The sequence below is a fragment of the Psilocybe cubensis genome, chromosome 2 (genome assembly GCF_017499595.1).
Source record: "Psilocybe cubensis strain MGC-MH-2018 chromosome 2, whole genome shotgun sequence".
Classification (NCBI taxonomy): Eukaryota; Fungi; Basidiomycota; class Agaricomycetes; order Agaricales; family Agrocybaceae; genus Psilocybe; species Psilocybe cubensis.
The window spans coordinates 2,819,336-2,835,324 of record NC_063000.1 but is presented as its reverse complement, the minus strand read 5'-3'; the positions used below and the strand labels follow the sequence as shown (position 1 = coordinate 2,835,324).

At 45.6% G+C, this 15,989-nt stretch overlaps 4 protein-coding genes across 4 annotated transcripts; 3 read left to right on the top strand and 1 right to left on the bottom strand.

Annotated features, from left to right (window-relative positions):
• Nucleotides 1-3,614: 3,614 nt before the first annotated feature.
• Nucleotides 3,615-4,509, bottom strand: JR316_0002432 (Protein rer1; the record flags this gene model as incomplete). The annotated part of the gene is made up of 5 exons (XM_047888225.1): nt 3,615-3,684; nt 3,743-3,877; nt 3,930-4,116; nt 4,169-4,178; nt 4,324-4,509. The coding sequence occupies 5 exons, from the start codon at nt 4,507-4,509 to the stop codon at nt 3,615-3,617; spliced, it is 588 nt and encodes a 195-aa protein (XP_047753148.1).
• A 179-nt stretch (nt 4,510-4,688) lies between these two features.
• Nucleotides 4,689-5,720, top strand: JR316_0002431 (putative ATP-dependent kinase TDA10; the record flags this gene model as incomplete). Its single annotated transcript, XM_047888224.1, has 3 exons — nt 4,689-5,321; nt 5,381-5,511; nt 5,564-5,720. 3 exons carry the CDS (start codon nt 4,689-4,691, stop codon nt 5,718-5,720), a joined length of 921 nt encoding a protein of 306 aa, XP_047753147.1.
• A 3,242-nt stretch (nt 5,721-8,962) lies between these two features.
• On the top strand, nt 8,963-10,048 carry JR316_0002430 (N-acetyltransferase aca1; the record flags this gene model as incomplete). Its single annotated transcript, XM_047888223.1, has 4 exons — nt 8,963-9,385; nt 9,500-9,532; nt 9,690-9,841; nt 9,925-10,048. The coding sequence occupies 4 exons, from the start codon at nt 8,963-8,965 to the stop codon at nt 10,046-10,048; spliced, it is 732 nt and encodes a 243-aa protein (XP_047753146.1).
• A 1,910-nt stretch (nt 10,049-11,958) lies between these two features.
• Nucleotides 11,959-12,955, top strand: JR316_0002429 (PHO85 cyclin-9; the record flags this gene model as incomplete). The annotated part of the gene is made up of 2 exons (XM_047888222.1): nt 11,959-12,015; nt 12,068-12,955. The coding sequence occupies 2 exons, from the start codon at nt 11,959-11,961 to the stop codon at nt 12,953-12,955; spliced, it is 945 nt and encodes a 314-aa protein (XP_047753145.1).
• Nucleotides 12,956-15,989: the final 3,034 nt, after the last annotated feature.

Here is a 15,989-nt window from a genome sequence, read left to right as displayed (position 1 = left end):
TGGTATAGGCTCGCATCTCTTACATGGAACTTGAATAGGAATATTTGTACCCCGAATCCCATTCACACGAGGTATTCACCTTCTTAGTTCAACATAACTATGAAAACAGAGACACCTCTGTTAATTTACCTCAAACCTTGTCTGTGCGCAATGTCTCCGAGGACTGAAAAATATGGAATACAGAGTATCACTGCGTTGTCTTACTCGGAGAATTACCTGTCGTGTGACATAGAAATCATCTTTACTGTAGTCGGGAGCGTCATTGTCTGCCGTATGAAGTCCTTTCTGGGTTCCTAATTCGTGGTGGGATCGTGAGGTGAGTCCCCTCCATGAGAATATCGAACTTGCTGCCCAATCTCATTAATTTCAGTGTAACACATTTCTCAGGTTTTATTCGGACATTCACAAACTGCACAAGCTACCCGTCAATAGTCAATTAACAGGAAGTTGAACTCTAGAGAGAGAAATTGCTGGCTCTTTTTGCGATTCAATATATCAAAGCTATACACAAGTGATCCCCAACCTATTGAAGTACGAAAGACTCTTGTACGAAACGTCATGGTGGAGTGATTCATGTAATCATACATCAAAAACCCGTTGCAAAGTCTCCGCCTTTGTTGACGAAGGCCTACACCCTCAGAGTTACCTGAACGTTCTCTACCGTGGGGCATATGCGTCATTTCAACCCTTTGACAACCGGCGGCTGGATCACGATCGACAGTAAATGAAGATGGCGCGAGTGACTCTGACTTACCTAGCGGACCTTCTCAAACCCAGGGTTTCTTCAGGAACCACTCCTTCACACTGCCATTTTGTTACGTTGGCTTGATTTATTACGGACACATGACCTATTCAATCGTTTTGCAACGCGTTCTTGCTCGCTCTTCCATCATACTTGGCTCGTGGTGTCATACAAGGATATTTTGGCCCGGAAATTCCAAACTGTTCCTATTCCATGCAGTATCCTCTACGGTTGCTGAGTCTAGGATTATCTCAGCTTCTTTTATATCGCATCGGACTGACTATGACTACAAGATGTAACAACAGTTTCCTGAGATGCGGTGCCACTGTTCTTGTATACTTCCTTTGAAGCGAATAATTGACTTCCACCTTCGTAATGACCATAATTATGAAACACTGTGCTAATCCACTGCCGTATAACAGGGCATTACCCAATATGAATGCGATTTATCCTGGTGCATTGTGGACGATGAGGTGAAGGTTTTGGGAAATACCCTTCAAGTCAAATAGCACGGCGCTTTCCCTCTCCTCATCAGTGTAACAAGTACCTACCTCCAAATTTTACTAGATTTTGTATCGATTATATTAATTCAAGCAAGTAGAATACGCTGCTAAGAATATTTTACACGATGAGGCAATGGCACGGTAATAAGCGCTCATGGTTGGCTTGATGTCAATCCTTGGACAACTCAGACACCCGTCGTACACAAGGCCGCACGGATTCCAAAATGGTTGATATGGCTTCATGGCCCTGTAGTATTTCAATGTACCATCTGGATCCGAATTGGTGGGTGTAATGTGTAGATCATGGGGGTATGAATTAGAACGCGATGTCTTTTCTTTATTTTACATCTATATTTATTTCTAGGGAATTAATTTGCTCGAGTTCTGCGAAGCACAAAATCCGAATGGAATGGAGGAAATACGTTAATGTATTATAAAAATTTGTATAGCCGCAAGACTGTTTTCTGCGTTGCGATGGTTTTCCTTTGTCTATATAATGTTTGACATTTTTCTTTTATGATAAAAAGGGTTCAGTTTGAGTGATATCACCCCTCAGGATGATTGTGGGCGCTACTTCGAGGTAAAGACGCGCTAATCGGACTTTCTGAAGACAACTTCTAAAAGCGGAAAACCTGCATCCTGCTCAATCTCGGGGCCGTGGAGAGCTTGGTTAGAACAGCTATGTGTGCTGGCTCGGGAATGAGAACTTCATACTACCCATAATGACCGGTCAATACTTTCAGTTATGGTCACGACATAACTTACCACACACTATGAGGAAAGTACGGTCAGTATTGGCAGGCCGGTACTATATTCGACAGAAGTTCTGTGAAAACGACTACTCAAGCTTTAGAGGTCAACTGTTCGCAAAGTCTCTCCCAAGTGCCCTATATTAGTACCTCACACCATCATAATACAAAGCAATAAAATAGCAAGTTGAATTGGGAGTTGAAATCGCCAAACAACGTGACGAAGCATATTTAGTAGCAACATAACTTCCGCAAAGAGTGCTCGCACACTGTCATTCAGTAATTGTTCTGATCAGAAGCTTTCACTCACAGTATTCAATTTGAAGTAAATGATAATTGACTGAGTGCTTTATGAACTGCTTGAGCTTTATTGCGTAAAGTTGTTCATGGCATTTAATTGCTGTGATGATGGGTACTCCAATAATCACCAGCTTACCATCTGCATAAACGGGGGCGCAATGGCGCATCGTTTCCAAGCGAAATATGCGCTGTTCTTTAGGTCATGTCGCTAGAACAACGATGAGATCGTCGCAAGAACCACCAATTCCCGAGCCATCGCGAGCAATAGTAAATACAGTTCATGCATATTATTGTTAGACTGTCTACCCGACGGGGTGAGAATATAGTCGGGGTTCAGTATCATACAATCACGGTCTGGAGCTGTGGTGCTCCGCATTGAGGTTATCTAAGATGTCAATGGTCAGTTTGTCCGGCATCTAGTGAACAGAAGCCTTACAGGTATTCGAACTCTACAAGGTATTTGATTGAGTTTTCGCGTCTACACGTTTGAGGACCTAGGCGATAAACTATCGCAACATTCGCCTTTATATAACCATCTCACAGTGTTGGTAGTTTATAGATCAAAGCCGCGGACACGAGACGGCAACAGGTATCATTTAAGAGAATTTGTTGACCTGCTCTTGATATCGGGCCGCATCCTATCCCGAGAACATCTCCGAACGGCAAAGTCTATGAACCATCCAACAGAGCTTAACTGAAAAGCAGTAAACAATGAACCGAAGGGCATGGAAAGCAGTTTCGTTGTACTTGGACACCTGAGGTATTGAAGCTAAGATGTGTGTCCCGAGAGTAAACTGTGTTAAGCATCATAAGGGGTCTTAGTAGATTATGGGATGACTGAACTCACATAAATCCATAAATGTGTTGAGAAGCTATGTGAAAACCTATATTTCAACAGATGAAATTCGACATTGCGCCGTTCCATCGACGGCAACCCTATTTGCAGCATTGTATTACTCTTGTTCAGGTGATATGGTTTCGAAACCTGTTTACAGTTGTCAAAGTCTATATGGTTCTGCATGGTTGATTAGGCGACAAAAGTACACACATGGTGTCGCACTGGCAGTGTGTGTGGTGGTCGTAATCAAAACTTGATCAAAACCGTACATGAGTGTAGAGAGGAGTTGAAAGATTCAAAATATTGGCCCTCCGCAGTTACTAAATCTCACCATTCACATATCCCGAGCTCAATTCAAAGGCATTGAATAGAAACAAGGCAACAGCTGGAGGAATGACTCAAGTTTCTGGTGTATCTGACCAACCTAACCCAGTCTATTAAACGTCCACTATGGACGTGTATATGCATAATGACGACAGTGCCTACTTCGCCCCACCATAACGAGCTTTGCGGCCGATATCAAAGGGTATATACTTGTATTTTATCATATGCCTATCAAAAATGGTTAGCGACTCCTCGAAAAATTTTGGTCTAGTCAGAGTTGACATACTGGATCTGCCTGCGCATTGTCAGCGCAAATAGAGTGAAGAAATATACAACGAGAATTGGCCAGTAGACGGGTACATCAAATGCCGAAGAAAATGTACAGAAAAGAGCAATAATTGTAGCACGAGTCGAAGACAGCCTATAGTGGAATGAGATTACGACCATCCAAAAATTTGCCACGAAAAACATACCAAAACTGCCACTCGGGCAGACGCCTGACAAACGGCCTGAACTCATCATCCCGCTGTGAGGGCAATGGGCTAACAGGATCTCCCCCTTCTTCTATTTCATCTGCCATGAGATCATCCTGTAGGGATGGGTCGAACTTCGGTTGAAGGAAAGCGAGGAGGAGATTGAGGAGGTAGATGGCATGGGCGTCTGAAGATAAATCGAAAAATTAGCGGGAAATTTTATTGAGAAGAAATCATACGTACAGCATACTAAAGTAAGCGATACAAGGTAAGAACAAGAGCGTAGAGAAAGAAAAGAAAAACGAACCAATATACCACTGAGATGAAGACGTGTCAGTATTGGTGAACAATGCACATACACATAAGCGGAGATTATGCGAGAATCTCAACTTACCCCCTGAGCAATTATAATCCTGAGCATAAACACAACCAAAAGACCAGCTGTTGAGAGCCAGCGTTGGAGGACATGGGGCGTCCAGCGATCCAGTATTTGTTGATATTGCCGCTGTATTTTAGCATATTGTGCTGAAATATTCTGAACTGGCGAGGGTTCAACACCAGAGCCGGTGTCAGACATCATTATGGGCGTAAAACGTAGTAAGAGCGTAAGGAGTGGCCAAGGCGTTGAACAGACGTGTAATTTTGCCAGGAACAGCGCTGCTGTCAAATTCGAGCGGAGTTTCAATTGTTTATGACTAATTTACTAAACGCGTACGAATTTGGCATCACTCTTGGCGATCAACACGATTCTACACGATTATGACTGCTCTCAATCTCATCGCGGAGTATGTGCTGCGCAAACTCTCTCAACATAGACCTCTTTTCGTTGCAATCCAGGGTCCACAGGGCTCCGGAAAATCGTATCTCGCCACTCACGTACAATCTTTGCTGCAGAAACCACCGCATTCTCTCCGTGTCGCAGTCCTATCTATCGATGATTTGTATCTTCCTCACAAAGATTTAGTGCTCCTGGCCGCCGCTAACTCAGACAATCCACTTTTGAATGGCCGCGGACAACCCGGGACCCATGATGTTGATCTTGGAGTGCAAATTTTGTCTGCATTGAAAACCGGCAACAGCACTATTGAGTTGCCAAGATTTGACAAAAGCTTACATTCAGGTGAAGGCGACCGTCTTCCTGTCGATGGAACTGGCACAATCGTAGTACAGCCTCCCAGGATAGATGTTGTAATCTTCGAAGGCTGGTGTGTCGGCTTTTCCCCTATATCAGAACAAGAAATTTTATCTCGGTGGAGAGGTGTTTGGGACTCAGAACGGCGGAAGCTGAACCGTGGGCTCGACAACATTTGTCGACCTGCAGATTTAAAAATTATCAATGAATACCTAAAACAGTACTCGCGACTATGGAGCTTTTTTGACATCTTCGTGCAGGTAGAGTGTGCTTCGCCTAGGGCGTTACTTTAATCACTGGGTGATTGATCTCGCTCCAGCTCAAACCGGAGGAGCCACCATTTAGCCACGTATCGCGCTATGAGGTGGTGTACAAGTGGAGACTGGATCAGGAACATAATATGAAATCCCGCAATGGTGGAAAAGGAATGTCAGATACTGCCGTCCAATCGTTCGTGGTCCTCTGTTTCTGGTGTAGCCTGCCGGTCCTAATTGTTTGGCAGATTCGTTGACAGGTACATACCTGGTTATGTCTTTTTTGGAGATTTTCCCCCTTTGAGGCATGAAGAGAATCTGGAAGGCACTTCTATTCAAGCAGTATCAGGGTTATCCATTGTGCTTGATGAAGCAAGAAACGTGATTGCTAGCTCAACATTCTAAATTGTGAAAAGTTTGTGATCCATTTTTCTGTGACTAGATTAAGTCCTCATTTCTAAGTAGCACCGTCCATTTTAGCAGCTTAGGGCCATACTCAAGACATGCACACAGCCTTGCGACTCGGAGATTTGCAATTTGGTGTCTCTCAATGAAGCACGTTTGTGTCCTAAGGGCTAAGCCGCAAGCACTCGGAGTAAACAAAATCACAGTACAGATAGATGACATTGCTGATTTATATCCCATGCTTGGATGCGAAGTGCACGATGTGAAAATTATTTACAGCTTTACCTTTTGGTTCCGTTACCACACTCATCGTCAGAAGCCGCACTGTGAGTCGTAAACATCTATAGACAATTTTCGGTGACTTTCATTGACTGATCGATTTACCAGCCACATTGATCCAGCATGCACCTTTCGTCTGTAAAATATAAAGCGAAGAATGAATTCGCCTAAGAAAGTTGGGCATGACTTTAGACATCTCAATTCCTACTTACCCACCAGTCATTTCGCCTCAAGACTCGAATTGGCATCTACGGATTATATTCAGTTCTTAACAAGTGCAATAGGAGTTAAATGACCGAAACCGTGAGAAAGCCTTAGTTAGGTGTGGTTTTGCAGTGCTCTTGGCTTTCGCATAGTACAAAAATTAGTTCTTGAAACAGGGAATGCGGTTGAATCCCTTGAGAACTGGAACCCTCTCTAAATGTATTCACGAGAGAGTTCTGATCGTCGGAGAACTTTCAACAAGGATCTATCATCAACTGTACATATCGAAGTTGCTACTTTGAACTGCATCTCCACTGCATCTTGGTCGCCTCTCAAAATAACTTTCCCATACTCCCGAAGATTTTGCGATCGAGGGTACGTTCTCTTCAGTGGGTATCAGTAGCGATCGCGTCATCTAAAATTTCTTCATTGTACATACTTATTAACACAACCGGTTCCGATTTTTTAAGTAGAGCGACCGATAATAAATACCCGCCGATGAGTGCTACACAGGGATGATGCGACCGATTGTGGACCGGGAGTGAGATGTCGCGCGTTCAAGTTGAGTCTACTCTCTTACTAGGTAACTAGTCAAAGATTTCGGCTCAACCTTAACACTTTCTTATGTCGCTGACATCAATCTGTTCAGTTGCACTGCCCGCCGAATTCGGCGCTTTCCCCGAGTCCATGATTGTTCACAGGCGTCGTCACTAATCATCTCTTCATCTCCTATATGTTGATGATCCTATGGAGCGATTCTACGCGACCTTACCGTTCCATTACAGTAACAACCGGTTAAATACCCTCTTTCACCGGAAAATGGAACCCACCTGACTCCCATAAGCTACACATCGAAAGGATAGCGGTGATAACGAAAGGAACCAGGGCACAGTCTGCCAGTGGCGCATCTCATTCATACATGTCCCCAAAGCTACGTCGGCCCTCTTATTATAGCATGGAAAATTTGAATCAGGTCGAATTCGAAGGCAGAGGAAGGCAGTCGGAGACGGTGGGCAATTGGACTTGATCGCTGCGGAAAGTGGAAAAAACCAGATCAGGGGCTGTGTCCGGCAAATGACGTTTATTTCCTTTCTGGGAAGTATGTGTCAAGATACCGGAGCACCCACAACACATGGCAAGAAGGAAAACAAACTAGGATGGATAAAACATAAGATCCCAAAATTTCAGCAGGAGCAGATGCTAGAATGTATTTACCCGCGATTTTTGTTTTGGTTGCATTTGAAAAGTAGCTTGTATCCATTTATCGGGCTTTGCAATTCGGGTTATGGCTGAGAACGTAAATGGACGGATGGGATCAAGACTCCGGGCAATCGGAATATTTCAACGATGTTGGATGTCACGAAGCTGAATGAAAAGATGCTCGAAACAAATGTCAAAAGTCAAATTTCGCTCTAAATTTTCAGGGATTTGCTTTACCTTATGCCCGTGGAATGAAATCGGTGGCGTAAACATATTAGGCAAAGTGGAAGCCGAGTATTTTTTTATGGGCGCTTGCCTTAATAATCAATTATAATGAGAGTGGCACTTAGTAATCAATGCATCTATTTTGAAAGCGATAATCGGATACGGAAACGCAAGTTAACGAAAAGTTGGTAATCTAATAACCAGCCGTTAATACCAAGTTCTGTTGAGCTAAAATTGTCTTGAACCTCATCCGGGTAAAGGAGGGACAAGTGCCTAAATTTGCTTGAGGCTTTGATCATTACGTATTTAAAGATAGAAGACAAATAAGTAATTACATCACAATGAGCCATATCTTAACTAGATACGACCAAAAGCTATCATTTTTTCATGTCACACGCTCTCCGTACGATGTTTTCGGTAACCTACAATGGGTTATCGATCTTGAAAGCAAATTGTAGTCAGTTGTCCCATTCACTCCGACCATATCATGAGTCGATCTATGAGCTTTCATCATTTCACAGAAGTGATTCAAACTCGGTAGTATAAATCATGAGTCCAACTTGATCGAACTCTTGTCCTCCGGTAGACCAACTTTGGATCCGAAAGACGGTAAAATTCATCTATGCACACGCTATTTCTGACACGACTCACGGTACGACCTTCCGTAAGCAGAGTCAAATTCTCCGTTAACTAGAAAAGTTGTGGAAGTTTCGAGAAAGACCTTTGCAGTGCCACTTGTGGCCACTCGAGGAGGACAATGGCCAGGGGAGGGTGACCTGTGCTACTTGATTAGGAGAGGACAGGGGAGGACCTGGTCAGTGAGGCAATCAAATTTGTTTAATTGAAGGCCTTATATGACTCACCGGTCCCGAGTCGTCATTATCGGCACGACAAAATCATGGGTCTTTATTTCCCCACGAGGAACGGTTGGTATATAAGTTGACCCAATCAACTTGGCTGGCACTCAATGGCATGACCACGCACCGCGTTTGAAGCTTTGCGAAACTTCGATACACCGAGTCAGTCTCTAGTTTAGCTTCTAACCTATTGTTTCTGGGTTACTTGTCAAGACGTGGAGTGCGTCCAGTGAGCTAGTATCATACCATATTACCCCCTATCTCCAACGAATGTGTTCAACCCGCTCCTAATTAATTTTTGATGGGCAGCGACACGTGGAAGGCTGGCGCTTATCTGATAAGGAGATGAAGGAAAATCAGAATGCGAGAAAAAGTTCTCAGGCTGATAAGGCCGACACTTTTTTCATTGTGTGAAAGGACCGGCAAACGTTCTGACGATCGCCTTCAATTTTTCTTTGCTATACAAGTATACTTAACATGTCTGCGTACGGCGACATAAAACGCACAGTAGCTACTTCGGCTCTGCCAACCACGATTTGGACCCGGTTCTCGCCACAAAATGCGAATACTGGCGAGTCTGGCACTGATCAATTCATCTCTGTGCACCACTTGACACTGGGAATGGCGAGTGCGCTGCCGGGGCTTCTCGGATACCTGGGCACGGTGTTTGCGAAGGAGATCGAGGACGGGCTGACGTACCCGCAGGAGGGCGAGATGGAGCAGAAGACGTTCGAAGCCTACTTTTTCGCGGCTGATGTCTTTGTCGGGATCGTCGGCGAGTCTTTGCCGAGAACCGCATCAGGGGAGCGCGTCCGCTCAGGCGATCAGGCAGCCGTGCAGGACATCGACGCTGCGCGCGGAACGCGAACATGGGAAGAGTGCGTCGCTGGTTATTACTACGTATGTACCCCCCCCCCTCGTCCACCCGGCTGTTCTGCCAACTGCCGTACTTTTTTTTAAATGTGTACAACCGAGAGCCCTCATGTTAAATGCTTTTTTTTGTTCTTCTCCAAGATTAAACCCAATTATCCAGGACGCTCTTCGCATGTGGGTGGTTTTTTGTGTTTCTGTTGTTCGCAAAGTTGTTCTGATTAGTATTGTCTGATGCACACCACACACCACCGCTCACTCGGGAACGCTCTCGGACTGTCATGTCAACTTTCGTCTTTTTATTATCCCGCTCGCTGACAACATGACGTGGTAGATCTGCAATGCAGGCTTCGTCGTGCCGCCGGTACAACGAAAGAAAGGCTACGGGTCGCTTCTCTCGCAATCATATGTCCACTACGCGCCCCGGTTAGGATACCAAGGCAGCGTGTTCAACCTGGTCTACGTGAACAACGTTGCTTCAGTCAGGTATTTAAGCATCTCCGGCGGGGATTTCACCCCGCTCAGTGATGTATATCCTGATCGCAATTGTTTTATATTTTTTTTCGCAGACTATGGGAGAAACTGGGATTTACAAAAGTAGGACGCATCCCGCGCGCAGGACGGCTTCGCACTGCAGATGGCCAGGGCGAGGAATACGTAGACGCGTGGGTGGTTTATAAAAGCTTTTACTGAACGATCGTTTTGCTAGTATAATAGTTTCAATAAAAACGCAAAAGTTAACCGTCTCAATTTCCCGAGACGCACGCAATATATCATTCATTTCTATAAAATCAAACGGGCCTCCCTACTCTGGGACAAGTACGGGGAGAGCGCAAGCGCCACCTGTAGTTTTGCAATTGAAACTGTATGGATTAAATAGCCACAGAATGGATATGTATTAGTGCATGCCGTGGTTATCGCTGTTTTGCAACTGCGGGACGCGTGAAGGCAGGTGCCGCGGCGGCAGCGTCGCAGACTCTGTTCGTCACAGGGCGCCGCATCAAACAACCTTGGCTTTCGTTGCTAATGTCAGAAGTTTCAGCTGCATAAAGTCAGAGTCATAGAAAAATGTGAACTTTTTCAAAGCAACTCATTGTCAGGCACCACAACCACACCATGCAGGCCGTTCGTGTCGCGTTGGTGCATTTCCGTGATGAGCGCCTAAATGCGTCAACCCTGGTACAGAAATGGAAGGTATGCGCTCATACAACTCGTGTTGTGTAACCCCGCCTGTGACATGCAGATGGAAGAATGGAGGTGCGTCTCGAGTAAGGCGCATCATGGCGCTTCCTTGGACACCGTGGCTATTTTTGGGCGCTACGAGTCCACTTCACTGACTCGCCGGAAAACTAATCTGGGGTTGGAAAGTATGAGAGAAGACGTAAGAAAATCGTTTGGAGCATCCCTTGGAGTCATGATGTATGCGTTTGTCAGCTTTTTTGGGGCGTTGGACTCTAGTACTAATTAAAAAACGCTGGATGATACCTACTCGAGGAATTTTTAGCAAGCCAGCATTTCGAGTACGTTGGTGAACATTTCAGAAACCCGGTACGGTGTTCCATAACAGAAGTCAGAAAAATGAATCACAGAGGCACGTTCGCGCTGAGCGGGCCTCCGAGTCGCCATGCATTAATTGCTCGATAACCGACTCCGTGAATGACACACGGACGTATGTGTTAAAAGAAAGGTATGGAGGTGTCATCGATTCATGTATCAGAATACCAGTGGAAAACGAAGTAGTGCATGATTGGCAATCATTGAGCGCCCGGTTTTCTGACTGGTAGCACCCATTAAGACTCTCTTGGGGTTGGTGGTAGATAAAATTAATGTTAGAGAACTATTAATATCAGCGCTGCATTTAGCACGTACAGAGCATAAGTGTAATGCAAGTATACTGGACATAGAGCAGCACGATGGGGCATGTCATGCTAGGACAAGAGGATCAGGGATAATCAGGGACAAGAGGCCATCGTTTAGAAGATGCCTCATGGTGAGAGATAGCTGGGGTTAAAGTTTGGGTCAGAGAGCGAGGGTAGATAACGGTTGCTTGCAGCAGTAGATGTATGAAAAAGCTTATGGTAGGAGGACAAGCGATAACACAAGATAATAAGACAGAAGGTGGGATCAAGATGAATACGTAAAATTGACGTGTGTAGATTGAAATAGACAGGTGGTTGAACGTGGGCAAAGAGGTAATTGTTTGATATTGGGTATGTCCCAGAGTTCTCGCGGAGGAGGCATGGATCGCAGGTGTGTCGGCGAAACCGAGGAAAGGATAGGGCTCTCAGACGGATGTGATCCGTAGAGCGATCCCGAAGAAGGCGAGTGGTAGCTGCGGCCCGCGGGGCTGTCCTGCAGGCTGGGACTGGGGAGAGAGTCGGCCGATGGGGCTGTGCAAGGGACTTTGTGATTTGCAGGCCGCTGGACAACCTAAATGGGGATATCCGTTGACAAAAAGTTTTTTTCGCTTGCTGTACAGTCAAGATCTTTGCACGCGGCCATCCGGGGCAACTCCCTTCCTCGTGCCACTTGTAAATTGCCTTTCTTATAATCCACCCCGCCGTACCATTCCCTGACAATTTGCGTCCCAGGTTTACGCATCAATGGCATCTCACAATTCTGCCTCAGGTGCTCCCAGGCGCTCTTATGCTGTTCCACCGGTGCGTTGCTCTACTTTCTTCTTCTTCTTGTCTTTTCTTAGCTGTCTACCAGGCATCCCATCCACCAGCTAAAAACGACCCATACCATGGCCAGGAGTCCCTCGCAAAACTAGCTGCACGCTTCATCACTCATCTATTCGCTTGCCCAGAGTACCCCCAGTCGGCCACTCAGTCCCAGGCAAAGCTCCCCTATTTCATCGCCTATGCTCTCCACCGCACAAAGTTACATGCCGCTGTCACCTTTGCTGCTCTCGTTCTTCTCCAGCGTCTCAAGGCCCGCTTTCCCTCTGCCCGTGGCTCTTCTGGCCACCGTCTCTTCATCTCTGCTTATATGATTTCTTCAAAAGTCATGTGCGATGACACCTACTCAAACAAGTCCTGGTGTATTGTCGCTCAGGGCATGTTTTCTCTGCGCGAGGTCAATCAGATGGAGCGCGAAATGTGCACCTATCTCGACTGGGAACTCACTGTAGACGACCCCATACTCACAAATTTCGAAAACGCCGTCCGCACTGACTTTGCCCAGAGCAAGGCACAGTATCCAAATTATCCTACCACTTTCGTATCAAAACGAGCTGCCAGAGCAGAGGCTTCCAGCACAAGTACTCCCTTCCAAGAGAAATCTGGCACCACCAGTCCCGTACCAGGCTTCCCCGCAGAGCGCAATCCAGCTCCAAAAATCCCAGGCGCACCTGGAACGCCCACAAAGGGCCCTTGGGGTGCCGATCCAAACACTCCCGATACCCCCTCCCCAACCTTCTCAAACACAACTTCTCCTACATCTTCTGGTTCTCCTGCTACTCCCGTTGGCGGTCCAGAAACGAATCCAAAGATTCGCGGCATCGACACTTCTCCACATTTTGGCTTGACAGACGGTGTTCCTGCAACACATCCTCTAAAGCCGAAAATGTTCGCTTTTGCGGTGCCTTCTGGCTGGTAGCCTCTGCTTTCATGGACTTATGATCTCCTACAGTCGCTCCTTTCGTCTCTGTTTCTTTTCTCATTTTCTTGTCTCTCTCAACATCATCTTCCTTATCTCTCACTGACATCAATTGTAGCATTATCCCACATACCCCGCATCCTTTTTTCTTTTCTTGCCTCTCATGCTGCATCAGCATTCATTGCCTTATATCATTTTGCATACCTCATTCATCACCCTGCATTGCATAGGTTATTGTTTCTACATAGCATCTTATACTTATTACTGGGCTCATACTTGCATAGGCTACTTACATACATGTACACACAACACAAAGAAATCAATAAAACAGGTTATAACATCACAAACAGTTTGCTTATTTTTAAAATTCCAGTTTACACCAAGACGCAGCACTCGAATCTGGCGTCTGACAAACGTCAATGGCATTGTGCTTTCCGACGATCTGGAGAACGCCTCGATGCGCGTCTGGGGAAACAAGACTGCTACACGAGGGAAGTACGAGAACAATCTCATAAAATGTCACGCAATGATACAAGCTTTCTAGATCCCTTGAACGTGTTCACCACGCCCCACTTATCTCAGCTCTGTCATGATGGACCAGGGAATCAGCGCCCCAACTAATTTGAAGAATTTCGGAAGTTTCTCATCAGAAACTTTTTGCCCTCATGTATGAAAACACGTTTTTTATTTTCGCTTCAACTGTTTGTTTCTTTTATCATTTGTAGTAATAATCCCACCCAACGACAAGTGTGCTCTGATGGATATCGCGATATCTGGGGAAGGGGAAGTTCGTGCGCAGTGCTCACATCTCCGGAATTTCCATTGTCATGCCCGTTGGATCGTTTGAAACGTCGAACCACTTTTTTTTTTCCCTTTGGAAACGACGGGTCCCAGCGTGCGATGGTGCGCCCATGCCACCTCATTTTTTCTGCATCTGCATGGTGTGTGTTCTCTCAATCAGCTTTATACTTTTTAATTTCCCCATGCATTTACTACTGGGCAGCAGCTTTTTTTTAATCTGTTCGTAGCCTCGCTCACTGCCCTCGGGTTGTAACCATCTTTCAGAGGCGGCGCTGTTGAGCTAGAATCAAACAATATGATGGTTTAATGTTCTTTTTCATAACAATCCTGAGAAACCACGTTTTTATGATAGGAGACAATGAGGCGGCGGCGGGTTGTTGGCAGGTGTATTTTTCCCACTGAGGAAGTTCTTCAATCAAGGCAAAAATGCCCCGTCCAGGGTATCGGAAGCGTCGGGCCTGTTCCTTGGTTATTTGCTACTACTTATCGTCAACTTGGATCAAGGCTTTTTGGCTCGGGGTCTCGCGTCATAATCATATTGGAATTATCTACTTATCATCTGACTTGGCTGCCAATTGCTCTGGTACGTACCCGAGACTGAACCCAGTTAGTAAAACAAAAATGCCTCGCAACACTCAAACAGTAAACTTTCGCAGTAGTAACAGGCTGTACGCTCTTGGTGATACTTGAATCACTTGTCATCATTTATTATCATTATTGCATGTTGCGGGGATGTTATAATACTATTGTCTATTATTTGTATGTACTTGAGATGCATCTCTTTGAACATCATAGTTCGACATTGATGGGTGACATTGCAAGTTGCAGTTAGACTTTTTGGCAAGATTGACATGTTCGACAGTGTTTTGAAAATCCCACACTCAGGCATGCCGGAGGAAAAAGGTCACATAGAACGGTTCTTTGACTGGTTCTTGGTTCGAACTATTAGAACACTCACCAACAAGGGGAAGCATGTCAAGACAAGGTAAGGTGTTCTTTCACTGTAACTTGTGAACCCTTTTGTATTTGTGTCCCAAGTAAGCTCCCACAGATTCACTTGGAAGGGTTCTCGAGCACCAGTTTGCCACGTTTTTGTTCCCTTTTGCAAAGTTTTTATTCTCTTATTATTTCTTCTTCCTCTGTTTCTTGAGACGAGTAGTATCGGACGTGAACGACCGAAGAAGTCAAACAACGTATAGTGTGGGGTAAGGGACCCAGGTATTTTTTTCTCTCTTGAAGGGGGGAGTCGAAACCCAAGGGTTGGGGGAAGTGATAGGCAAAAGGAAGTTTGTATGTGGCAGGCAGGTATTGAAACGGTGCCTTTAAGAGCGGAACGAGGTGGGTCATGTGCGTTCCCGGGAGGAGTCCCCTTCTAATCGCTACAGAGCGATCTCGCGGAGAGCTATTCTTACTCTGACTAACTTGTTGGGGCCAGGTAAATGCCAAAGGCGGTAATTGTAGGAAAACCTCGAGGCGTGACTGTGTCATTGGGTTCATTAGCATGACAAACCGTGTACACCGATGGTCTGTAATGGGATGGAAATTGTCATGGGTGAACGCCGCCGGTGCTTTTTATAAAGTACCCGGTGTGCGTGATGGGCTTCTTATACTCACAGAGATGTCGCCGGCATATGGTTATACAGATAGAAGGGCTCGTCTCCCCAAGTGCACGGTGTGCCCTGCGGGATAATAATGTAAATACGAATTGGGTGATTGAGTGGATATAACGGAAGGCGTGGGTGAGCATGGACTGATGACCCAAAGGTCCTTGATATGATCTCATGGACTCCTTTGATTGTGCAAAAATCACATCGCGTACTATACCTCTTCCGAGTCCGAAAACATATTGATGCCATAACTTTCGACGATGAAAAGGCACCATGGGCGTTTAAAAAATGGAGTCTTCTTGCAGATCCTCTTGTTTAGGCAGCATGAGAGCGACCGCGATCATTAAAGCACGAGATCGATCACCGATTGGGCGCCTAAACGAACGCGGAGGCAACTTTAATCTTTTGGGTTGACCCAGACTCGATTGTGATCGAAAATGGTGACGCCCACTTGTGTCCTTTTTAGATCGAGTGGTTAGATAAGATCACATTCGGCCGCGGTAGATATAAAGCAGCCTGGGAGTCTGCTGAATCGCCATTTGCGCGTCGAAGGCTAGATGAATGTGGGAAAATCTAGGTGCTCCGCAGGCGCAAAGGTCAAAAGGCAATCCTGAACTCATTCTCTA